At 47.8% G+C, this 25,953-nt stretch overlaps 1 protein-coding gene and 1 long non-coding RNA gene across 2 annotated transcripts; both read right to left on the reverse strand.

Annotated features, from left to right (window-relative positions):
* Nucleotides 1–14,455: 14,455 nt before the first annotated feature.
* LOC135379318 (uncharacterized) lies at nucleotides 14,456–15,046 on the reverse strand. The gene has a single exon (XM_064612459.1). The coding sequence runs from the start codon at nucleotides 15,044–15,046 to the stop codon at nucleotides 14,456–14,458; it is 591 nt and encodes a 196-aa protein (XP_064468529.1).
* A 9,369-nt stretch (nucleotides 15,047–24,415) lies between these two features.
* Nucleotides 24,416–24,904, reverse strand: LOC135366796 (uncharacterized). Its single transcript, XR_010414288.1, has 3 exons — nucleotides 24,883–24,904; nucleotides 24,506–24,585; nucleotides 24,416–24,439 (listed from the first exon to the last, which is right to left on the reverse strand). It is a non-coding gene; the product is annotated as an uncharacterized LOC135366796 (long non-coding RNA).
* Between the last annotated feature and the right edge of the window lie 1,049 nt (nucleotides 24,905–25,953).

The following is a 25,953-nucleotide window of genomic DNA, read 5'->3' on the forward strand; positions in this document are numbered from 1 at the left end:
GTAGGGAACGTTTTCAATTGCAGTCTTTTGTCAACACAGTAACAAAAATTTTACTTGCGCATATAAAAATATATATATATATACATAAAAGAATGTTTTTTATAATATTCGTGATCCGTCCGCTAATAGAGCTATAGCAATATGCAATTGAAAAGGGAGGTAAAAAAAACTCCAACACCGTGGAATCGTTGAGGAGCGGAATGGTCACCGAAACGGAAAGCAGCTCGCGTGGCATAGTGGTTAAGATGATCGCTTTCCACGCCGAGACTGGAAGATGACACTGGTACGAATCCTGCCACCGGCTGTGCTGTCTGACTTTTCCCCTGGGTTTCTCGAAGACTTTCTAGAGGAATGCCGGCACAGTTCCCCCTGAAGTCGGCCCAGGACGCATACCCCCTGTCCTCCACTCCTTCCTGCCGTCCTCTCTTCATCTGTCCATGTCTGTACGCCGCTCATAGCCACAGTTGCTCCGCGGCGCTAACATGGAATTAAAAGAAAAAGCATACCAAGAGGGACGCATTTCACGGGGTGTGGGGGATTTACTTGCAGAACAAAAGGGCATTTCACGGACGCGAAAAGCCCCACGTTAATACAGAGTTTTAGTGCATCGTACGCTATCGCCTTTGCGTACGTAGGGGATAGCGCTGGTGGTTCCGTGCATGCCCATAACAGGAACAGACATTCGCGCAGTGCGCAGAAACACCAACGCTACCCCTTACGTACGCAAATGCGATTGCGTACGGAGTACTAAAACTCTCCAATATGAAACCAGTCTGTTGCAGACGAATGTTTTTTTCTCGCCCGCGTTTCGACGGAGGCAAAACGAACCCATTCGAACCTGCGGGGCTCGGTTGCCCTTAGCTTCTATAGTTTTCAAGCTAACGGACGACGAAAAGGGACGTATGAAAGGGCCCTGAAGCCCAGTATGCCAAGTACAAAAAATGGAAATCACTAAACTGATAATAGCATGAACAAAGACGTGGACGCACAGCGTTTGACGCAATCCGGCTGCCCTGAAGAACGTGTTGAATAAATGAAGAATTTGCAACTATGTACAGATATGTAACATTGCATTATGAGATGTACACGTGGATGTACTTTGAAGTTGACCATAAAAAGGTAGAATGCAAAGTGACTGGAAGACAGGCAAGTGTTTTCTTGGGTGATGAAGAATGAAGATAGATGACGTGATTCATCCCTTTCATGGCTTGCTGCACTTACATAAATTGAAAAAGCGCGTCGAATGCAGGGGCCGACAAATTGTCACCAAGTGTTTTACGTGCCTGTTTTTTCGCAAGTTTTCTCAAGCAAGTCTCTGGTGACACAATATAATAGAAAACTGTTTGTCGCAGGAGGACGTACTGTGTTGTGGCTGGGGTGAATGACTGGTGGGAAACATCGAACTTCTGCGTCACGGAAGAACACAGTAATATAGGCAAAATAACATGATATTTCTGTAATAAAGCATCGGCGAAAGCCTGCTAAACTTTGAATGTACGGTAATAAGGAACGGCAAAAGGTGTATCTGCTATAATTTCATACCTGCCAACTCTCCGAATTCATCCGGGAGACTCCCGGATTCGGACCGGTTTGTACGATTGTACGGCCGAAAAGCAAATCTCCCGGAAAATGCAGTTTCCCTCTCTATATCTCAAACGCCTGCTTTTTCCCTGGGCACACAGACAAAAACGTCAATCCAATACCAGCCCAATTGCCATTGGCATCGCTGCAGCTTCCCGGAGCCTCTGTGTTACGGAGTTCAGGGGTTCTGGTCATGGTTCTAGTTCTAGCACTTCTAGTTTCCGGGCATTTCCTCCGTGTTTTCGGGTGACAAAGGTGCCTTTGCACTAGCTGTTTCGACTTTGCGTACCTCGCAAGGAGAACCTCGACCTCGAAAAGAGAACAGAGACATAGTTTTGTGTCCTCACGTTTTTTTTTTTTTTTTTTTTTTTTTTTGAGAAAGTGTCATAGCCGTGTCACAGCTTGACACCGAGATAGTTTCTTGGAGAGGACAAAGTCTGTTGCTGCAAAACTTGTGCCCGACGAGCCTGCTGGGATGAAGAGTGCTCCTGTTACATATGCAAGTAAAAGCCACCCAACATCGGCTTTCTCCTACCCCCTCCCCCTCCCCGCTTTTGAAATCTCCCTAATTTGGCTGTTTCCAAGTTGGCAGGTATGTAATTTTTCTTTTCGCCTTGCCACGCCGAAAAGATTACGCACTGAGTTGTCTGTGCACGGAAGTGTCCGTTCTCCCAAATGTCCTGCATCGAAATGTCCGGTTCCTTGATGCCATTTTTGCGAGCGACGGACGTCCTGTGGAAATGAGAATGAAGCTATTTGTTGTGTGTTCAGCCAGACACCACGTTCTGTCTGGGTAAAAGCCCCGTACCAAGTCTTTATTGCTCTTAAGCAGGTTTACATGTGCACGTGTCCTTCATACAATCACGCTCTCTTTGCGATAAGAGATAAGCCACGAGGATGCACAGATCCACGCACAGATAGCAGTACACTACATCTCCCCTACAAAAGACAGTTATTCTAAATTCGAAAAAGCATAAACTTGAAAAAGCATAAACATAAATAAACTTGAAGTAACAAACTTAGTTCCAGGAACAAACTGTCAATCTCTTCCAATTTTCTCGGCATAGTAGCAGGCAACGCCAAGCCACAAAAACAACTAACAACAACTACCTAATCACACAATACCATTCCTAAGTGCCTACTTAAAGCACCGTTACAAATTAAAGCGTCGCGGGGTCCTTATCACTCGACCAAACCTTGAGACTCTCACCGGCCTGGTGCCTTCCTTTCATCCAACTGGTGTACCTCGGGAATGAAACATTCGCTCGTTGTCACCGTTATTGTGTGGACTACTTTCCTCCTCCCCAGCTGTTGCTACAGGCGGCAAAAATCGGTCCTCTGTCACACCAGCACTTGAAGAGCTCAGAGACGCTTGTTCCTCATCTGTCTCGTAGGCAACCAAATGCCGCCGATTTCTCTCTATCACTCCGCTGTCTATTACCACTGACTACGAACGAGGTCGGTGCGCAGGGCTCAGGACCGTTCCACTGCGTTTAATGTCTGTCACCCAGACTACTTGTCCAGGTCCTAAGGGCCGAAGTGATCGCACTCGGTGCCGGCGATTGTAGTCCTCCGACTGCCGCTGCCTGCATCTCTTCTCAGACTGTTTCCACCTTCTCCATGGTGGCCATCTAGGACGAAGCTTGTTTTGTAGTGTGGGCAACCGCGTTCTCAGCTTTCGGCCCATCAGCACTTGAGCTGGACTGAATCCATTGGCGCCTGCTGTGTCCCTGTAAACCATTAACGCCAGAAAGGGGTCACTGGATTTCCACAAGTGTTTCACTGTCCTAACCATGCGTTCCACCTCCCCGTTAGATTGCAGGTATCGAGGACTGCTGGTAATATGTTCAAATCCATAAGCGCACGCAAAGCTACGGAATTCTCTTGAACCAAACTGTGGGCCGTTATCACTTCGGACCACTTCTGGGATTCCGAACCGTGAGAAAACGCTCTTGCACGCGTTGACCACCGCCTCTGCAGATGTGTTGTTAAGAGCCAGCACCTCTGGAAACCTGGACGTATAGTCCACCATGAGAAGGTATTCTTGACCTTTGAAGTGGAATAGATCTATTCCCACCATTTTCCACGGTTGGTCCGGCGTTATGGTAGCGTCACAGGGTTCCCTAGGAAGCACTCTTGTGCCTGCACATGCCTCACAGTTAGATACAAGTGTCTGAATATGGTTGTTAATACACGGCCACCACACGGCATCTTGTGCTCGCGATTTGCAGCGTACGATGCCTTGATGGCCTTCGTGTAACAGCAAAAGCGCCTTCTTCTGAAGTGCTGCCGGCACCACCAACCTATGACCTTTTAGCAAAATATCATCCACAACGCTCAAGTCATCTCGATAAGTCCAAAATTTCCTAAGGTGCACTGGCACGTTTTTCTGCTGCGGCCAACCCTTTTCAACATATTCCCTCACTGATACACATTCGCCATCCACCTTTTGTGCATCCATCACTTCTTGCAAACTCAGCGGCAGGACCTGGTGCACTATATTCAGTACCTCCTTCTCGCAAAGTTCTATGGGTTCCACGGACCTCATCCAAGGTACATCCACCGGCACTCGTGAAAGTGTATCCGCAGTTGCCAGTAGTTTGCCTGGAACATGCAGAATGTCGTACTGGTATCTCATGAGCTTCATTCGGAAACGCTGTATTCTCGGCGGCAATACATCCAACCCCTTAGTTCCAAGCAATTCCAACAATAGCCTGTGGTCAGTTTCTAACGAGAAATGTAGTCCTCGCACGTACTCATCAAAACGCATAACCGCCCATGCTGCCGCCAGGGCTTCCTTTTCCAGCTGGCTATACCTCTGTTCGGTCTCTGTTAATGACCTTGATGCGTAAGCGACCGGTAGGCGGTCTCCGGACGGCTGTTGCTGAATCAACACCGCTCCTAGCCCATATGAACTAGCATCGGCTGAAACAGTCGTTGGGTATTCCGGGTGGTACTTAGCGACGCCCTGTCCCGACGTTAATAAGACTTTTAACTCTTCGAAGGCGTGCTGTTGTTCCGGTCCCCACATCCATGCGACGCCTTTTCGCAATAAAGCTCTGATTGGCGCAGTTTCTTGGGAAACATTCGGTAAAAACCTTCCTACATGGTTCACCATGCCTAAAAATCTTCGAACGGCACTCACGTCCTGGGGTGGGGCCATCTCTGTAATAGCTTGCACTTTTGAAGGATCCGGATAAATTCCGTCTGGATTCACCAAGACTCCCAAAAATTTTACGGTCGTTACACCGAACTCGCATTTGTCCCTGTTAAGCGTCACTCCTGCTCTTTCCAAGCGATCAAGCACTTGCTTCAACCTTTCGTCGTGCTGACGTTTATCTGCTCCAAAAACAAGAACGTCATCTATCATGTTAACCACGCCTTCTTGCCCATCCAAAATTCGGGAAATCTGCCGTTGGAAATATTCTGGGGCTGATGTCAACCCAAACGGCAAACGTTGATAACAGTATCGCCCCGCAGGCGTGATAAAAGTCGTCAGTTCTTGGCTTTCTTTTGCCAGCCGAACCTGGTGAAAACCAGATGTCGCATCTAGCTTGGAAAACACTTTAGCTTCTCCTAATTGTCCTAACACCTGGTCTACGGTTGGTAATATGCGACGTTCCCGCAAGACCGACTGATTGAGCTTCGTGAGGTCCACATAAATCCGATATTTTCCCGATGGCTTCGGAACTACCACCATGCCCGCACACCACGGGGTTGGGTCATTCACACGCCGAATAACGCCTTCTTTTTCCAGCCTGTCTAATTCTTCTTTAACTGCTTTCTGCAATGGGATGGGTACTCTTCTAGGCAAAGAAAGGGAGAAGGGGACCGCGTTCGGTTTGAGCCGTATTGTATACTCCTCGTGTAGCGTACCAAGGCCCTCAAATAACTTACTTTTCACCGCCGACACACCTTCGACGAACTTGACCACGCCGAGGGCTTCTATGGCCGGAAGTCCCAAAAGTGGCGTCGACAGTGAAGACAAGACGTACACCCTCTGCTGCGCTGTCCTATCCTTCCAGGTAAGCGTCGCCGAAAAGGAGCCACGAATCTGAAGCGCATGACCTCCGGGGCCCGTAAGGCTGACATCTTCTGGATCCAAGAGCTCAGGCACCCACGGGAGGTCCTCTGGTACTACCGTAACTTCCGCTCCCGAGTCTATCTTAAACCGGACCCAGTGTCCGTTAACTGCTAGTCTAGTGAACCTTGCTCTGTCCGTACGGTCATCCACCTCTTCTAAATGGAGCGTATCCAATGTTGCATTCTTAGGCTTCTTCCTAGCACGGCACACCTCGCGAAAGTGTCCCATCTTTTTACAATAATGGCATACCGCTCTCCTCGCAGGGCAGTCCAACCGTCGATGTTGTCCACCTCCACAATATTGGCATGACCCTTCTCGCTTCCTCTCTCCCGGTAACCTTGTAACGTCTGTAGCATCTATGTTAAGCACATTTGGTTCCTCGTGGCGGCTCTGGCCTTGGTTTTCCCTTGCTCGCTTCTCTTTTTCAGCGTCTTCGTACTGACGTGCTTGAATCAGGGCTTCCGCCAGCGTCAGCTTTGGGATGGGACACAATAGATCCGACAGTGGAGAGTCCCGCAGCCCGACAACGAATCGGTCCCGCACCAGCCGCTCTTGCACCTCAGCTGAGCGATAATTGCATTTCTTCACCATGTTAACACAGTGCCGTATAAAATTCGTCCACCGTTTCTTCAGCCGCCTGGGCTCTTCTATGAAAGCGAGCGCTCTCATAAACTTCATTGACTGGATGAATGAAATAGTCGTCCAAAGTACTCTTCACTTGCTGAAACGTTTTCGGTACTCCCTCTTCTTTACAAGTCGACACAAGGATTGTTCTCGCTTTGGGGCCCATGCAATAGAGGAGTGTCCGTACCTTGACTTCTTCCTGCGCCTGATATAATCCAGCCGCGAACATATAATCCTCAAAACACTGAATCCACGATGGCCACTCTCCGGTGTTACTGAAGTCGAAAGGCGGCTGCGGGAGAAGGGCCGCGGCACCGGGGACGCTGAAGCAGCCGGTCCCACTGGTAGAAGACATAGCAGCCAGAAGACAGCAGGATTCGATTCCTATCACCAGCTGTGTTGCGTGATGTTTTCCCTGGGTTTTCCCAAGAGTTTCCAGACGATTGTCGCCACAGTACCCCTATAGTCCGCCCAGGACGCATACTAACCACTCTCGTCCCCCACTCCTTCCTGCTGTCCTCTCCCCATCCGTCCATATCTGTGCGCTGCTAATAGCAGCAGTTACTTCTTGGCTCTAACACAGAATTTAAAAAAAAGGAGACGGGCACGTACTCTGAGATAGAAATAGCCAAACTTATGCAAATGAAGCGAAACCAGAACTACGCACTGCCGAAGCGTAAAAAGAGAGAAAGGGTGTTCGCGTCGAAGGGTCACATGGTTCGTAGGCATCAAGCTGATTGGAATAAGCGCTGATCTGTTGCCTAGACAGACGGCTTTCTGGCCCAGGTAAGCCGAAGCGATGTCGTTTTTGCGCCCGAGAAGTGCGTAGTTCTGGTCTCGCTTCACTTGTATGCCAAAGCTTGTCAATTAATGTCTCAAAGTATATGCCCGTCTCAGGTTTGTTGAAAAAAATGGTGGATATAAATAACGTTCACCTCCAATTTTGCTGTCTGACATTTTCGCGAAAACATCTTATTAAAAAAAGCTATAACCAATGAATTTTAAGTTATTAGTCGTCCAGAAGTTACAGGTTCCTTCCCGCAGGACGTGCGTCTTTCTGCGTGACCCGACCGCAAACATGGCATCAGTGCTGCTCTCACTGTTTCTTGCTTTAAAAAAAACAGTAACGGATATATAAAAAAACACACCCTGTGTGTATGGTGCTTGAAACAGCGAGTTCCTCTCGGCTTTGTTCTCCACACAGGCTTTAATGCCAGATAAGCAGCACTGCGCTGTTTAAAAGATATCATCTTACATATAGGCAATTTTGAATATGTGCGGTGAACGCGCACGCAGCATATCCTGCTTATGTTTACGCTGGACGCGTCGTACCTGCTTCTTCAAATATTTAGATGACGTGAAAGAAAAATGAGTCGTTCACGCTCTTTGTTGCCGAGGAGGGTTGGGAGAAATACAGCTATAAAACGAGATCTAGTTCACTCCAAGTGATACCTCATACGAAGCAGGTAAGTGTGATTGCCTACTAATCAGTTTAGTGTGAGTTATCACTGTAATGATATCATCATCGGTCATAGCAGTGGCGAAAAGGAATAAAACGCCACACTCTTAAAAAAAAGGTGTACTTTAACTCCTTTTTTTTGCCACATATATAACACCCTTTTGCAGAGTACAATTACGCTCAAAAGGGTGTCTCCTCACTCCCTCAAGGGAGTAGCATAACACCTTTCTCCCTACTGGAGAGTAATATTACTCCACGGCAGGGAGAAGGTGTTATGCTACTCCCTTGAGGGAGTGAGGAGACACCCTTTTGAGTGTAATTGTACTCTCCAAAAGGGTGTTATATATGTGGCAAGGAAAGGAGTTAAAGTACACCTCTTTTTTTAAGAGTGCAGAAGGAAGGTAAAATGGCAGCAAACTCGGCGTATTGGTAGTTACTGTGCTAAATGAACGGGTGCAAAGAGAGACTGTAGGACGAGCACGACACAGAACAGGCACTCACTTCCAACTGAACTTCGCCATTCGAAAAGCGCGTGCACATTATTTTTTAAAGTAAGTTATTTGTTTCGGAGCAGACGTTCACAGACGTACTCATCTTGGTTGTCGTTGAACCTAAGATTTTATAGACTTTTGCTTTTCTCCACTCGAGCGAAACTATAATCACAGGGGGGCCACTGCGAGAGTTTCGCGGCCGCGCCAAGTGTGTCGCCACGGTAGTATCGATTGGGGCGCCATCACTTCGCAAGACTTCTTCATCATGAAAACAAAACCCGACTTAATAGGTGTACTTCTTCTACGACAACTGGACAAAGTGCGAGCCTAAGTTTCTTTGAGTAGACTCGTTCTCTTCGATTTAGAATGTGTGTGTCACGTGGTCACATTCCTTCAACCGCCAGCAAGCAACCCGAAACTTTGGGCGCGAGCTTTGAACCGTTGATCGTTGGAGTGGTAGCAACGGAAGGCGGAAGCTGGTGCGTTAGTGTGCGCTTGGTATCAACCTGTATTTTTCAAAGTAAGCAACCGTAGAAATATTATGAGTTATAGTGAATGTGCCTGGGTGGGTGCGTGAACTGTTATGCGACTTTGTATTGCACAGATGTGATGGACATCAGTTCCGGATACACGGATATACGCCAAGCAAAAGCGCACTGGTAAGAATAAGAATACTCGTATCTCTGTGAAGGTAGTTAGTACGTGCAGAAACCGGAATTGCAGGATTCACATTTGATCGATTATTTTCAGGTCCTTCGAGGTGCAGAACACCGAAACTGCTTTCCCGGAAGCGTTGTGTACGTACGGAGATCCACATTGAAATGCCAAAGAACCTGGCAACAACAGCAACAACTTCTTTTTCGATATAAAGACCGCCTGATATATAAAGACCACCGGCAAATATATAAAGACCGCCTTAAAGCCAAGCTTCATGATACTGGAAAGCAAGTCACAAAGCATGCCTCCTCCAGAAGAAGCTTGTTACGAAGAAACCCTGTGATGTGTTTGTTAACTATGTAATTATACTTTTTTGCAACGCCTGCGCAGCCATTTCGAGAAAGCTAGTGACAACATATTTGCACATCTATGAATAAGCTTGATGAATACAGTGTTTCCGTTCCAATATCTGTGTTTGTCACTTTCTGACGTCCGCCTCGTAAACCAGTAGAATAATTAATGAAAGGCACAGAACCCGCAGCACCGGACAGACCGCAGAGCTCTCCGCCATGTTGGATAAGCATGAAAAACAGTGTCCTCGGACGAATGCGGTACCCGCCGCCTTAACCAAAATTATTGCGAATGCTCATGCGCAGAATTGGTCTTGCAACCACTGGGGTCGTATTTGGCGCTGCTGCTGCCCGAAAAACGTCCCCATTGCGATCAATGGGAGTGTCCCATCCCTGCTATAATTTCGAACTGGAAGTTGCAAGTCCCAGCGTGCGTATAACGTCACCTCTCAACTTGAGTGCCACCCATTACCTCCGAGAGGATGTTTCTGTCTTTGCTGTTACCTCATTGGTTACTCGAAATTCTCACTCCACTAAGCCGATATGGATGGGATACAGAGTTACTTCCCCCCCCCCCCCCATCTGTGTCCTCGGTTTCCCATTTCGTCAGTCGTTTTCCACAGTTCGTCAGATCACAGCCGGTCATAATGGTTTGGTCAAGCTCAGTGTGAGTCTGCCTTGGGACATGTAACATCGCAGATGACAAAGTTTCACTATGTCATGTCTGTCACCCAGACTGTTCTTCTTCTGTACTCCCAGAAGACGCCCTCATTGAAGTAGCTGACAACCTCATCTCTCCTCCTGACGACAGTCCGTACGACAAACTGAACACCGCGGTCATGATGCAAAAATATCCCTCTATGATCGTGGGGGCCTGCAGGACCTAATCACGCGCGAGCATATCGAAGACCACAAGCCTTCTTAGCTCCTACGACACATGCAACAGTTGTTCGGAAGTACAGCACCTCATTTTGACCCGAAGATTCTCCGAGAACCATTCCTCCCGAAGCTGCCTTAGTCAATTGACATGGTCATTGTAGCTTCGGAAGACACCGACCTCGAGGCATTGCCAGCCCATGCTCACGAGATGACGGAAATTCGGAGGGATGCTGAGCTTTCTTTCTCTGTATCAGTGATCGGGAGCAATTCCCCATACGATGCCCTTGCGCCTGTTTCAGCTGGCACACCTCCGCTTCAATCCCCGACAGCAGAATTACCGCAGGAAACGCTGCTTACGTTTCTTTCCGTCAAGTGGTGCACGCCTCGCCGACATCGTCGAAAAGACTCACACCCACCAACGCTGCAATCTCGCGACAGGTAACGACGTGACAGCACTACAAAATCATCAATTTTCCTTTCGCCGAGGCGAGGCTCCTCTGGCTCCACAGTCAATTCAGCCGCCGTGCACGACGTTGTGAATCGCCATGTGCCTGGTAGGGAAATCAGGCAGGGGATTGCTAACGGCGATGAGAAATCCTCACCATCCACAATAATGTCGTCTATTCTACATCAGGAATCTCATGGGGAAACAAAACTTTCTTGCGTCCTTGCCTCTGCCCATGATAGGGAATGTTCTCATATTATGCACCTCAAAGCAGTAAATGGATCGCAGATTCCACTCTACTACCGGTGTTCTGTGACCCTCGATTTCGGATAAAGGAGGCTGTCCCACTGGGCATTTCAAGTATCAGACACAATCCACAGCATTTTGGGCAGCGATTTCCTGGCACACAGCAAGATACAACGACGTCTCAAGATGAAGGCTCATTGACAATCTTACCGGTGTTACCGTAAACGTGTCATCCGCTTGTCATTACAACTCTTCGCCCACAAGGCGCTATCTTCGCAGCTCTCTTACATGAGTTTTCACTCTTGGCGGCTTCACGCGACTGGACGAAACCTGTCAAGTACGCAGTGTGGTGCATCCCATACTCACTCGCGGCCAGCCAGTTGTCGCCAGAGCGCTCCGTTTGAGTCCTGAAAGGTTTGCCATAGCACGTCAGGAATCCGGACAGATGCTGGATGTTGGAACAGAGACCATAGATAGGAGTCTTGAAGCAGCTTGGCATCGCCTTTGCACATGTTTCCAAAAGAAACTGGACAGGAGACCTTGCGGCGATTACAGAATCTTGAATCTGGCAACAATACATGTTCGCTATCCATTGTCCCACACTTCTGACTTCACTGCGAACCTATCGGAAGCGCCACGTTTTTTCAAAGAGCGACCTAACAAAGGCCTACGACCAGATATCGATGGCTGACTAAGATATCGCAAGTACCGTTATCGTGACCCCCTTCTGCCTCTCCGAATCCTTCCGGACGCCTGATGATATTTTTAGTGCGTCGTACGTACATCGTACCTTTGCGTACGTAAGGGATAGTGTTGGTGCTTCTTCGCCCGCCCAAAACATAAAGAGAGTTTCGCGCGTACGGTGCACTAAAACTCGCCCTTTCATCGCTTCATCGACAGCACAATTCGCGACCTTTTGCTTATGCAGACGATTTACTCTTCGCTATCGCATCACGTGAGCAACACTTACAACATCTGAGCGAATTATTTCGCAAATTAGCCGCTTCAATACAGCCATAAGGAAACTCTCGCTGATTGGTCTAGAGAAATGTCGCCTGCTACTCCTCTGTCGTCTGCTACTTGGCTGTTCGGTGTTCCGAAAAAGGCTTTCTCCTGGCTCGGTAATGATTCGGCCGCACATTCTATCCCCAATTCCCCGGGAGAACTGGCAAAACTGGTTTGCGGCGGCAAACGGACGAGGGACTGATCCCTACTAACCGGTGAACCAGAACGAGCTCTCCTTATAAGTTATAACGTCATCGGCGGCGTGGCATCATACCTTCTCCTCCTCGTAATATCCGGAGTGGCGAGTTAAGGCGCGGACCCATGTTTACAAGCTCCAACCCCCCCCCCCCCCCCCCCCGCAGCTACTTCTACTCTACTCTACTCTACCCATGTCTATGTGAGTTTTTTTTCTGGGAAGCAAATTGCACACATCAAAACCTTTAGCGCCATTCGGTAAAATGACACACACACTTTCTGAAAATATTTGGGCGGCCCTCGGTACTCCTTTAAGTGTAGTAGCGCGGACGCCTGTAACGGTGACGGGAATTCGTCTTTGCAATTAAAACGTACGCCTGCAACGCGTCGAGGATACCATTTAAATTCCTGACATCCTTTCCTGTCAAGTACTGTGTTTGTAACTCAAGTTATCGTTTTTAATATCATTAACTGCTGAGTGGTACCAGTATGATACCTTGGACGAATTAAAACACCGTTTTCAACACCATATTCGCAGTTCAAATGGGATGTAAAAAAGTGTTAGGATGTAAACACCTCACTTTACACCATTAATGATCGCCATGGGATAAAACGTGGTGTGTGTGGATATTGTAACTTAGTAATGCTCTTTTTACGCCATTTGCTACCGTTTGCGGGGCAGAAAAGAGTGTATTTATAAGAATACGCCTGTTTTGAGCGAATAAACGTGTAAAATGATTTACTGTGTATCGATAGTCGATGGGGATTACGCAGGGAGGTTGTCCTAAGACGATGGTGCACAAGATGCTTGAACGTTTATCTCGTATGAAAGCCGACAAATACGTAAGCGAAAAACTACACCGTATCTCTTTACTTGTATTATTGGCGTTTTTTTTTTCCCGTTTGCATAAATTGGTTCAGAATGTCTGCTATCCCCTAAGACGGAAACAACCTCCCATATAGGCTGGGACCCCCTCCCCCCCCGCTTTTTCTTTTTTTTTGGGGGGGGGGGGCTGGACCCCAGCGAATCTCATACAAGCTGTGAAGCTCCAGTTGCGACTAAGCGCAGAAGCCAGACACGTGCTTCGTCGCATATGTATATTCGTTCCATTGCCTTCGTTGCCAACTTCGGTTCAAAATGTTCCTCACAAAACGTAATCTTTCTGCTGAAGAATGCGGTATTACGCAGTTCCCGCGCCAACTGAGCGCCCTGAGAGCTGGGATTTTCCCAGCACCGTATGCACACCCCTACAGTACCCCCTAGACTCTTATAACCCCCCAAAATACCAGCTATAAATGCCAAAAAAGCCAAAAAGGCAGCAGATGTGGGCATCACGCCCTCACCGAACACCACCACTCCTGGGAAACATCCCTTGTTGAGTGCAGCAACATGGACACGTTCTCCGTGCATGTCTTGTAACCAGAGTGACACCGCGGGGGAGGGAGGTTTTTCCCCATTATTGGAGTAGCCATTTGTCGTCAGGTGAAAGTAGAACCAAAGTAGAATACAAAGTGATAAAGAGCGCGTGCTACACGCCGCCACAAGTTTGCGAACGCGATAAATGCCCAGAGACGGGCTCTGCGCTCTACCGGCAAGAGAGGGAAGAGCGTGCCGATTGTTAACGTGGTGACTGTACGACGTAGGCGCGGCGTTACGACTTCACTACACCTGACTGTCTGACATCGTGCTTGGGACGCCTGCTTGCAGTCAGGGTGCATTTATGCTGCAGCATCGCTGCTGGCACATGGCACATCGCTGTTTGGCGATGACGAAACAAACACATGTATCTCTGTGGGCGCGTTCATGCTGCAGCATCGCTGCTTGCCAAAGATGCACGCCATGATCTCGCCACAACAATGCTGCCAAACATGTTTGAACATGCCCGGGGACTACCTGACTTCTGGCGATGACAGGTCAAACACAGAGCTTTCTGTTGGTGCATTTACCCTGCAGCCTGGCTGCTCGCTTATCCTCGCCGCTGCTTGCCGCTCTGCTCGCTGCACCTAGGAAAGTAAACATGTTTGTCTTCCTGGTATCATTGATGACTGGCGTCTTGAAATCCGACCTGCGATTGGTTGTGATGAAGTCGGTTTCCTCCTTCCCACTTTTCCTCGTTTCCATTCTTTCCCAGTTTTCACCGCTTTCTATGTTTATCTGTCACCGATAACAATTGACCCTTCGCGTGGTACCGCTATGGGCGAAAATATGAAAGATGTGCTAATATCGGCTGTGTTTGAACGAACAGCTATTTGGAACCAACGCCATGCTGACCATCACAACAGGTTCAAGCTCGATAAGCTTTGGACTGAGGTTGCGGAGAAATGTGGAACAAGTACGTATTTTAATAATACCAAGAAGCATGTCAAAAAAGGGGCACAGGAATGAGGTCACATTGTCTCACAACAGAATTTTTCGTTCAGTTCGTCACGGGTCAGGCTTCACAGATCGTTAAAAAAGTTCTTGAAGTGATTGCGCACTTCAACGGCTTCGGCAGAAGCACCATGATTCCTTCTTCCCGTTGGGGCCCTGGAAAGTACGTCCCCGGCATGGTGAAGATCCACGTTTTCCTTGTCAATAACGACGTTATGCAGGACACAGGCTGCCTTAACTGCCCACTCCGCTATGCCCACATTCGTCTCAATTGACTTTCGTAGTATTCTCCACTTTCCAGCGGCAATGCCAAAAGCACGTTCAATGGTCTTCCTTGCTCTAGAAAGGGCTACGTTGAACTTCTCTTTTGCTGGGTCAAGGGTTCTTCTTGCGTACGGCTTCATCAGATGCTTGAGCAATGGGTAGGCTTCGTCACCGATGAATACAAAGGGTGCCGCTACGTTGCTATGCGGGAGGCCTCTGTCTTCGGGGATGCCAAGTGTACCCTTTGTAATCCTGTCGTACAACGCTGAGGTCCTAAAAATGCCTCCATCGCTTTCCTTCCCGTAAGATCCGACCTCAATGAAAATGAATCTGTACTCTGCGTCGCTGACGGCTTGCAGGACTATCGAGAAATAGCTCTTGTAGTTGAAAAACATAGTTCCGGACCATTTTGGAGATAGTATCCGGATGTGTTTGCCGTCTATGGCTCCGGCACAATTTGGGAATCCTCACTTCCGGTAAAAGTTGTGAGCAATTTCTCTGAAGCCTTCCGCGGTTGGTGGCTTCATATGGAGTGGCTGTAAGACTTTCCACAGCAGTGGTAACATCTGTTTGACGATATCCGAAACTGTTGTATGCCCGAGTCGAAATTCTGCTGCCAGACTTGCATAGGAGTTTCCGGTTGCTAAAAACCTGAAAAGGAAAAGAACTGGTAGAAAGCTACTCAGAGTCACACCAAAAACGTTCCTTTCTGTCATTTTTTCAGCAATAGCCGAAGCTAAAGGCAAATGGAAGACGTTGCGCCAGCAGTTCAAGGACAAGTACCAATCTCTGCCAAAGCCGTCATCGGGAGACCCAGCCCCCGAGGACGCTGTACAGTGGCAGTACTTTCGGTCTCTACTTTTCTTGCGTGACATTTTTGAGCCAAGGGAAAAAAGTGGAAACCTTAGCTTCACCGATCCAGCGCAAGGGGATACTGAAGCGCGTGATGAAAACCTCGACAGTGACCAAGAGGCTGATGCGAGCTCCCGCCCGCTAACACCAACCTCAAGCTGCAGCACCCCGGTGCTCCCTCAGTCTCAACCGACATCGACTGCATGCCCACCGATCCATTCGACTCCCATTCCACAGATGCCGACAAGCTCACTTGGCCACAGGAAGAGGACGCGGCCCACTGATTTAATTGGTAGCGAGCTCGTCGGAATTGAAAAAGAAAAGTTACGATTAGGTAAAGAAAAGGAGTCCCAGTCGGCTGCGAGACAGGATGAAGATGTTGCGTTTTTCACATCCCTTCTTCCTCACGTGAGATGTATGACACCCGTAAATAAGATGATATTCAGAATTGACGTTCAACGACTTGTGATGGAACGGGCATACGGATCTGGTTACGGACCAACAGGCACGTACCATACAGACGGAGGGAGAACGGTTCCTGAGGGCCACGGGTTCAGTGATCCTTATCACCCATCGTCGTACTTTGGTAGGGGAGAATATTCAACTCCGCCAGTAACACCTGTGTACTCCAGTCCCCGCTCGGCAACTGTGGTCTCCCGCCAATCCCCATCAAACAGTGGGCCAGCGCCGTCACAAGGGATTGCCTTCTTCGACGGCAGTTGCACTCAACTGTCGCAACCCAGAACGTGGCACAGCCAAGAGTAATGCCGTAGCTATGCCGTCTCTATTTTGTTCGCAGTAAAAGCTCGTCTGCTGTTTGTAATTCTGCTCTTGTCTTCTGGTTCCGTTGTTGGTCGCAAAGGGTACGCGGGAGGAAAGGATATACATTTACTACAGGAATGAAAGGTCTGCCAGATCGTTAGGCATATGTTGTCTTCACCGCAAAAAAAAAAAAAAAAAAAAAGCTGTAGACGTCATGCAGCAGCTATCTAAATTCCGTTAAAGATACGAGGAAACGAATAAAAAGTCAATGGTATCTACGATGCGAACATTTACAAGCCACGGGATATATCCACCTACTCCCCAACGTACTGCTTCAGATTATGACTTTTCCTGTCGCTCAGTATGTATTCCTTTCAAGCTTTAATAAACACAATTGCCGTCAGTAAACGCAAATAAGCAGTACAATAAACAGTAGCATAAATTCATATAAACTAAAATGCATGAAGCAACCTACCTTAATGTAACTACGAGCCGCTCCTCGACAGATATAGGGTTCACGACGTTTGGAGGGATATTCAGCTGCATTTCCACTTCAGGTGTCATCATGTTCAGTATGTACTCGAATGTGGACAGTGACATCCTGACGTGTTCAGAGAACCTTTCGGGATAGGTCTTCAAGCGCTGAAAATACGTGTGAAAATAGCCTTCTTTAGGGCGTTCTTGATTCAAAGGGTGAACTCCATATCTTCTGGCTTTCCTCCTTGACGCGAACCATAACTTGACCGCAAGAGAGTCCGAACTGTCGCTGTCAGATGAAGAAATCATACTTCCACAGTGAACGCTGCTAGGCGACTGATATAGCGAAAGCGAGCAGCATCTTGAGCAATCTGCAGGGTAAACGCACCCTAGCGGTTATGCGAGCAGCGATGTGCTTGAAGCTGCAGCGAGCAGCGATGCTGCAGCATAAATGTGCCCTAAATGCCAGTATGTTATTGTCAGATATGCGCTCGGGTCCACGTTGTCTACCAGGATGAGTCACCACTAATACTCAGCGGTAGTCCGTGTAATGGCGTGTTTTACTCGTGATACGGACTTATAGGGCGCATGTTCTTTCTTCATATGTATTTTCTTGCAGGCATTATTCCAGTCCCCCTGAGACTTCTTGCACACATCAACTGGGGGACGTGTATTCTTCAAGAAAGTAATTATCGAGCTGTGCCCAGCATGCAAACCACATGCTGGGCACGGCGATAGTTACTTTTTTTTTTTTTTTTGACGAGCAGATACTTGCGGACGAATGCAGACGCTTCAGATACTTTCGGACGCTTTGTGGGTGCAAGATTGGCGTCATAGAAACGCGATCCTCACGATCATCACATCCGAGGTTGTGGAGAGCACGGTGACCGCATTCGGCCTCACACCGGAATTCATTCTCAACCTCAAGGCGTCAACGAAAGACAAATACAGAAAACAATGTGTGTCTAGGCCTATACGTACAGAAAAAAACCAAGTTACGGTCATACGACTGATGCATGCGACGGTTCCACTACATTTAACGTGTGATTAGAGTTGAAGCGTCAATACTACCAAACTGAGAGTCAGTTGTCTAGCTAAGCTCAATGCAAACTACGACGCTAGTCACATGTACACATTTTTTTTTTTTTCGTATGAAAATACGGATACTTCACGGTGTTCAGAATGTTACGGGCGCATTTCGCAATTATTTTACACTATGATGAAGACATATTTTCTGACCGTGATTTGACATCCGATTTGCTTGCCCTGTGAAGTTTCTACTTTCTCAAGGATTTCACTTTAGAATCTTACGGAGCAGTTAGGCTTAGGTATATTGGCTACTTCCGCGTAGCGCAAAGTGTTTTTCATTCAGCATTCCAAATACCGTGCGTTTTGTGTGCTCAATAAGTAATTACACACATACACACGCAATGGCATTGAAAGTCTAATCATGTGTAATGTACGCACATACAATTTCAACTTCCCTTCTAAGACTTCTGACACACAATAACTTATGGGTGACCCTTCAACAATATTCGAATTGCGTTGAATTGTATTTATCAAATGGCACCGAATCATCGTATTTCTACCAAATGGCACGTATGTGCTACAACAACTGTTATTCAGAAGACATTGTTGAAAAGGAACAGAAGGAGGTTTTTCCTTTTAGAACGACATTTATGAACCACCACGGCGAACGCCATTTGAGAAAGTTGGGGTCATAGCAGAATTATTAATGGCATCTGTCTGCAGGACAACAAGGAGAAGACGTGGAGGCGGTTATGCTTCTAGTCTTTGGGAAGTGAATTTAAGTGATTACGAATTCAAACAACTGAACAACTGGATAATCAATAGAGCAGGTAGCGCCCATGGTGGGTTGCTCAAAGCTGCAAAGTTTATCTTACTTTTCTAATTTACTAACTAACTAGAGAATTAACTCGTTACAATTCAGTCGTGTACCATTTACGTTCAAGGTACGTCGGAATGTGGGGAGGGGCACAGCCGCCCCCATCTAGTCTCTGGCGGTGGACAGGCTGTGGACAGACTGACCCACTGATCAGTGGAGCTTCGGAGTTGTATTGTCTCCCGATGTTCTCTTATCTATGTATGTTTGGCTGCTTGCTTCTCCCTGGATCGTTGCCAACTGCCCCATCTCTCTACCCTGGTGCAGACATACGGTTTTGTCAGACGCGTAGGGATGGCAGTGATTATGTTAATGTGAAGTAACAGCTGTTGCACTTGTACTGCGTTGCTGTGTTCTCTCATCTGTGTATGTTTGTCTGCTTTCTTCACCATGCATACGTGGTGCCGGTCGTTGCGGCTGAACAAGGGACCAGCCACAAAAACAGAAGGGACGATAATGAGATCTATTCGAGGCGCGTAGCGCAGGAGCGGAGGATGACGATGGTCATGAATATAGAGGCTGTGATATTCTGGAAGCCCACATCCAACTCTCCAAAAAATGCACCCTCATGCTCCTAATTCGATACAGTACCATGTCAGAAAAACAAATAATTCATTCCGAAACACACATGGGCGCAGCCATGTTTTATGACGTAGATGCACCTGAACGGCCACTGTGACGTGTACGCGCCTTCGTACTTGTCATTGGATTGCAGATATGACTTTTCGTGGCTTCACGTATCTGTCCTTGAAGAAGGCTGACAACCGGTTTCCACTGGTTCCCCGATGAGTGAGCAGTGCAGCTGCGAATTCATTGGCAGTGTTGCCAATTTAGCGGATTTCCCGCTAGATCTGGCGGATTCAGTCGCGTCTGACGGGGCAGATTTTTTATTTGACGGCTAGCGGAAATTCTGGCGGTGCCCTCCCCAAATTTGGCGGATCCTAGCAGAGTCGGCGGGATTCTGCTGAATTCTAGCCGAAGAATAATTGTCTCGCTCGCGCCCCTCGCTGGAACAACAAACACAAGCCGAAAACTGTGCTGCAGTACTACTTTACGCAATAATTTCAACTGTACAAAGCACATCCAACATGCAGAGAGCGAAAAGGGCGATAAATATCACGTCACTTGTGAATTCATACTCCACCTCATATGGGGCTGCGATGCGCGATCTCTTTTGGCCATTCATCGAGCCTTGGTGCGTGGTCCGCTCCTATACACCTTCCAGTATTACACGGGATTTCGCCATCCTCCGAGTCCAAGCTTCAATGTCTTTTGGCACGTAGCCTTCGTGTGTGCCTGGGCATGCCAAGAACAACGGATACTTGTTTAGTCATGGCAGAAGCGAGAGAGACTCCGCTTGCTATACAGCGCTTTAATGAGACGAGCCGTCACTATCTCCGTTTGTTGGCTCATCACCGGCGGCACCCTTTACTGCTGAAGCTTTCCCGTCGGAGGAATGACAAGTTCAGGTCCTGCATTTAACAGCTGAAGCCTCACCTGCCACGTTTTCAAGTTGAACCCCAGGCGTGTTCAACTCCACCTTGGACCCTCCCTCTGCCATCTGCCTCACTATCCTTCCCGGGCTGCAGAGAAAGGATGATGTCGCTGCAGGTGTGTCCAAGGCGCTCACACTGGATATCATGAGCGAGCTGTATGCAGGCTTTACTCCTGTTTTTACGGATGGCTCGTCTACAAAAGCCAGCTCTGCATGCGCCTATATTATTCCGTCCGAAGACATAACTGGTATCTTCCGTCTCTCGCATCTGACGTCGTCAACATGTGCTGAGCTACATGCTTTGCTCTTTGCCATGCGCAAGATCCTGCAGTGTTCAGCTCGGCCATGGGCCTTCTACACAGACTCGATAGCTGCTATCCAGTGCCTCGCAACAATGGGCATTCGAGGTCCTCTCATGTCCATTGTTGCTGACGTGCTTGAAACTTACAAGGAGCTGCTGGACCTGGGCCACTGCATAGTATTACAGTGGGTACCCGGAAATGAAGAGGCCGACCGGGCGGCTTTGCGGGGTCATCATATAGCTTCAGCCCACTCTATCATCTTGCCCAAAGGTGATCGTCAGGCCCTCGTCCGTGCTCTCTCTGCAGACAAGACAAGTTCACAGTGGCTGCATGGCATTACACCCTACTCTCTGCTCCACGCAGTGGATCCTTCTCTTTCACTGTCGCTTCCTCATCGCCTTCCGCGACACTACGCATCCCTTCTTCACCGCATGCGGCTGAATGTTGCATTTACACCAGTTATGAGGCAGCGTCTTGGCCGTGCACCCTCGGACCTTTGTGCAGCATGCAGTGTGCGTGCAGACCTGTACCACCTACTTATGGACTGCCCGGACTACCAGCGGGAGCGTGCGATCTTGCAGCACGAACTGCATGCGATCGATCATCGCCCATTTACCATAGGCAAGGTGCTGGGCCCATGGTCCAGTACAGCTCATACGCGCCAAGCTCTGCGTCACCTTTGGGACTTCCTGTCATCAACAGGCCTCTCCACCCTGCTTTGATTACCGGACCCCTTATCATATCCATCATCATCTCTCATCACGTACAAGTAGCACTGGGGCAGCGCCCAGCCTGCTGGCCGGCATCAGCCCCATCTCATCATCGTATCTCTATTTGTGTGTGTGTGTTGTGAATTCATGCAGACCGTTGCTTTCGGTACGGAAAGTCAGCACAGAGAAGGCTTGTCAGAGGGTCATTTTGTCGTGCAAATAAGGTCATATTCAATAGCTTCGTTGCGATACCGGGACCATGAAACGACTATCCGGATTTGACTGTTCCTTCGGGACACCAACTTGCCTTTTCTTATACAGCGAGTTGTCCGGACTCTCAAGCTTGAGGCGGTTCCTCATGTCTTCGCGTCTCGACCGCTGTCGCGTGTTCCATGCAAAGTTTCGGTGTGAAGCGTTTGCTGTCTCTGTGTGCTCTCACTTCGCTGGAATGCCGAAAGTCGTTTATACCCAAAAATTCCGTAAGGAGTGACTCAAGGACCCACTGCTGAGCTCATGGCTACGATGCAGAACGCGGGCAGACGGTTCTGAGGTGGCTGAGTGCAGGTATTGTGGATGCGCTTGAGGCTCTAAATATTCGGATTTGAAGGCGCATGGCAACAGTGCGAAACACAAGGCTGCGGTGGGGCACATATCGTCAGGTCAGCAGACTGTCAAATTTGCCTTTCAAAAAGTGGACCCAGCACATGATGCAGAAGGCAGAACAGCTCTTTTTATTGCAGAGCACACATCAGTGCTTACGGCTGACCACTTAAATGGGATTTACAAGAAGTGTTTTGCCGACAGTGCTGTAGCAAAGCACTACAAAATGCACCGGTCCAAATGTTCGGCAGTGCTGAAAAATGTGCTTTTCCACCACTTCAGAGATGACCTTGCGCAAGATATTGGCGAGTCGTTCTACAGCTTGATCATAGACGAGTCCACTGACATTAGTGTACGTATCTGCGCACATAGCGCGTCGTTGGCCTTGCCGTGCGGCTCATAACATTGCTCATACTGCCCATAACGTTGCTCATACTGCCCATAGCGTTGCTCATACTGCTCGTTGCTTTTCTCATATTGCTCATTTCTTTACAGATAGAGAGTTCTATACGCTTTTTCAACAGGGTTAGAAACAATACTACTACGAGAAACTACTTAAATTTCATCATTTTTTTATGATAACTTTGCAACAGTAAGTTCTACACGTAGAAGCCACAAACAAACAAAACATCTCAAATGCAAATTAATGTAAAAGTTTTCTACAGAGGAAATCAACAGACATGACTCAGAAATACATAATAGATAGTTGAGGCCTTCCCAACTCATAGAATATTTTTTTATTAATATCAATCGAGATGATCATCTGAAACAAAGTCAAATCAGTAATTACACCAAAGAATCACTACAGAAACCTCCCAGATGAAAAATTTTCCAACTGGGACCAGTTCAAACTGTGTTATTGAACTGGGACCAGTTCAAAACCAGTTTGCAGCTGGTCCCAGCTTGAACTGATCCCAGTTCAATAACACAGTTTGAGCTGGGACCAGTTCAAAACCAGTTTGCAGCTGGTCCCAGCTTGAACTGGTCCCAGTTCAATAACACAGTTTGAGCTGGTCCCAGTTTGAACTGGGACCAGTTGAAAACCAGTTTGCAGCTGGTCCCAGTTTGAACTGGGACCAGTTCAAAACCAGTTGGCAGCTGGTCCCAGCTTGAACTGGTCCCAGTTCAAAATACCAGCTTGCAACTGGTCGCAGCCGAAGTAGCAACGTTTCTCCTCCAAGCGGAACTGAGCCACTCGGGAGCTCATTTGGATCTCCATGATGAAACCCACAGATGCATGATGCTGAAATAAACATGAATTATTTTATTGTGCACGTCTGAAACAGACATTTTGTATTTCACGATGCAGTTTCTCACTGACTTTACAGAAACGGTTGAGGAACACAGGAAGCATTGCGGGCAGCCGTGGAAGTCATGTCATCAGTTGGTTTTCTACGTATAGAGCTGCAGAAGACTATCATTACTAATTCATTTAGTCCACTACACACACATGTGTCGCAGACACTCACCTTTCCTGTGTATCCCCCGTTACATGAGGCGCTTTTGGAGTCCGACATATTGCTTCGCAGTCGTCCTGTGAAGCACAATATTATCACCAAAACATGAATTGAAAGGCACAATTACTCCACAACAGACTCACATGCTTTTCCGATCCACGCCACGAGTACTCTGGTGAGCTATGCGGATTCTAGAGCAACCCGTGTTTTCCGTGTGAAGGATCTGAAACACGAGAATGACATGCATTAAAAGCGAGAACGCGCAGACTAACGGCACATGATGAATAAAAGAACGAGAAACCAAGAGACACTTTTCACAGCGTGTTGTGAGCAAAAAGTTGCTTTGTTAACGTTAACATCGCATTTGCATAAACCGGACGTTGGTCGTGAAAGAAACGCGTCCATATGTTCTCTGCTACACACTGGGGAGACAAACTTTACGTGCAGCAGGACGGTACCATTATTTATATTTCTGCTTTATTCGCAGGAAGCAAAAAACACTTGACCATACCCAGATGAAAAATTTTCCAACTGGGACCAGTTCAAACTGTGTTATTGAACTGGGACCAGTTCAAAACCAGTTTGCAGCTGGTCCCAGCTTGAACTGATCCCAGTTCAATAACACAGTTTGAGCTGGGACCAGTTCAAAACCAGTTTGCAGCTGGTCCCAGCTTGAACTGGTCCCAGTTCAATAACACAGTTTGAGCTGGTCCCAGTTTGAACTGGGACCAGTTGAAAACCAGTTTGCAGCTGGTCCCAGTTTGAACTGGGACCAGTTCAAAACCAGTTGGCAGCTGGTCCCAGCTTGAACTGGTCCCAGTTCAAAATACCAGCTTGCAACTGGTCGCAGCCGAAGTAGCAACGTTTCTCCTCCAAGCGGAACTGAGCCACTCGGGAGCTCATTTGGATCTCCATGATGAAACCCACAGATGCATGATGCTGAAATAAACATGAATTATTTTATTGTGCACGTCTGAAACAGACATTTTGTATTTCACGATGCAGTTTCTCACTGACTTTACAGAAACGGTTGAGGAACACAGGAAGCATTGCGGGCAGCCGTGGAAGTCATGTCATCAGTTGGTTTTCTACGTATAGAGCTGCAGAAGACTATCATTACTAATTCATTTAGTCCACTACACACACATGTGTCGCAGACACTCACCTTTCCTGTGTATCCCCCGTTACATGAGGCGCTTTTGGAGTCCGACATATTGCTTCGCAGTCGTCCTGTGAAGCACAATATTATCACCAAAACATGAATTGAAAGGCACAATTACTCCACAACAGACTCACATGCTTTTCCGATCCACGCCACGAGTACTCTGGTGAGCTATGCGGATTCTAGAGCAACCCGTGTTTTCCGTGTGAAGGATCTGAAACACGAGAATGACATGCATTAAAAGCGAGAACGCGCAGACTAACGGCACATGATGAATAAAAGAACGAGAAACCAAGAGACACTTTTCACAGCGTGTTGTGAGCAAAAAGTTGCTTTGTTAACGTTAACATCGCATTTGCATAAACCGGACGTTGGTCGTGAAAGAAACGCGTCCATATGTTCTCTGCTACACACTGGGGAGACAAACTTTACGTGCAGCAGGACGGTACCATTATTTATATTTCTGCTTTATTCGCAGGAAGCAAAAAACACTTGACCATAGCATACTCACGATGAAGCAGTCTTCGCAGCTGCAACATAGCCGCAATCGCATGACACCTGTCTGGTCGTACTGAAGCCAATGACGCTCGCTGTAATTTATATTGTCGCATGTCACGCTAATAACATTAAGAGCAAAAATGCCACTTGGGGCATGCTGAGACGAACGCGAAAAGTCAAAACACAGCAGACAAGCGCGAACGCTGCATCTGGAAGCAGCAAGCGACCGTTACACCTTGTTCAAAAGCGTCATTCATCAGAGGAGCAGGAACGCACAAAATATGCAAACATAATAATTCCAAATTAGCTTTTGTTAACATTAACGCACCTTCAAAAAAATAGAAATATGATTTTTTTACTATAAAGTTGCTTTCCGATCGTCCCCCCAAGCTTGCTTTCGTAATCTTCATATGTGTTATTACAAACCTATCCCGGAACCCCCAAACCGAAACTTCTCCCAAACATGTCAATTGGTCGAGCTTGAACTTGAACTGGCACCACTTCACTTTCCAGTTGCCACCTGCCCAGCTTGAACTGGTACCAGGTCATGTCCAGTTGCCTCCAGCCCAGTTTGAACTGGTACCAGTTCATGCCCAGTTGCCACCAGCCCAGTTTGAACTGGCGCCACTTCACTTTCCAGTTGCCACCCCCACCTTCAACTGGTACCAGGTCATGTCCAGTTGCCTCCAGCCCAGTTTGAACTGGTACCAGTTCATGTCCAGTTGCCACCAGCCCAGTTTGAACTGGTACCACTTCACTTTCCAGTTGCCACCTGCCCAGCTTGAACTGGTACCAGCTCATGTCCAGTTGCCACCAGCCCAGCTTGAACTGGTACCACTTCACTTTCCAGTTGCCACCAGCCCAGCTTGAACTGGTACCACTTTAGTTTCCAGTTGCCGCCAGTTTGATCCCACTTGGTTCCAGTTCATGACCAGTTTGAGGCAACTGGGAACAAACTGGTACCAGTTGACTTCCCAGTTCATTTTTTCGCCTGGGTAGCATACTCACGATGAAGCAGTCTTCGCAGCTGCAACATAGCCGCAATCGCATGACACCTGTCTGGTCGTACTGAAGCCAATGACGC

Source organism: Ornithodoros turicata, chromosome 1, assembly GCF_037126465.1.
Source record: "Ornithodoros turicata isolate Travis chromosome 1, ASM3712646v1, whole genome shotgun sequence".
In the NCBI taxonomy this organism is placed as follows: domain Eukaryota; kingdom Metazoa; phylum Arthropoda; class Arachnida; order Ixodida; family Argasidae; genus Ornithodoros; species Ornithodoros turicata.

Excerpts from the sequence above, each read along its gene's own strand:
- LOC135379318 (XM_064612459.1), bottom strand. The coding sequence starts at position 15,046 with ATGTTTTTCAACTACAAGAGCTATTTCTCGATAGTCCTGCAAGCCGTC.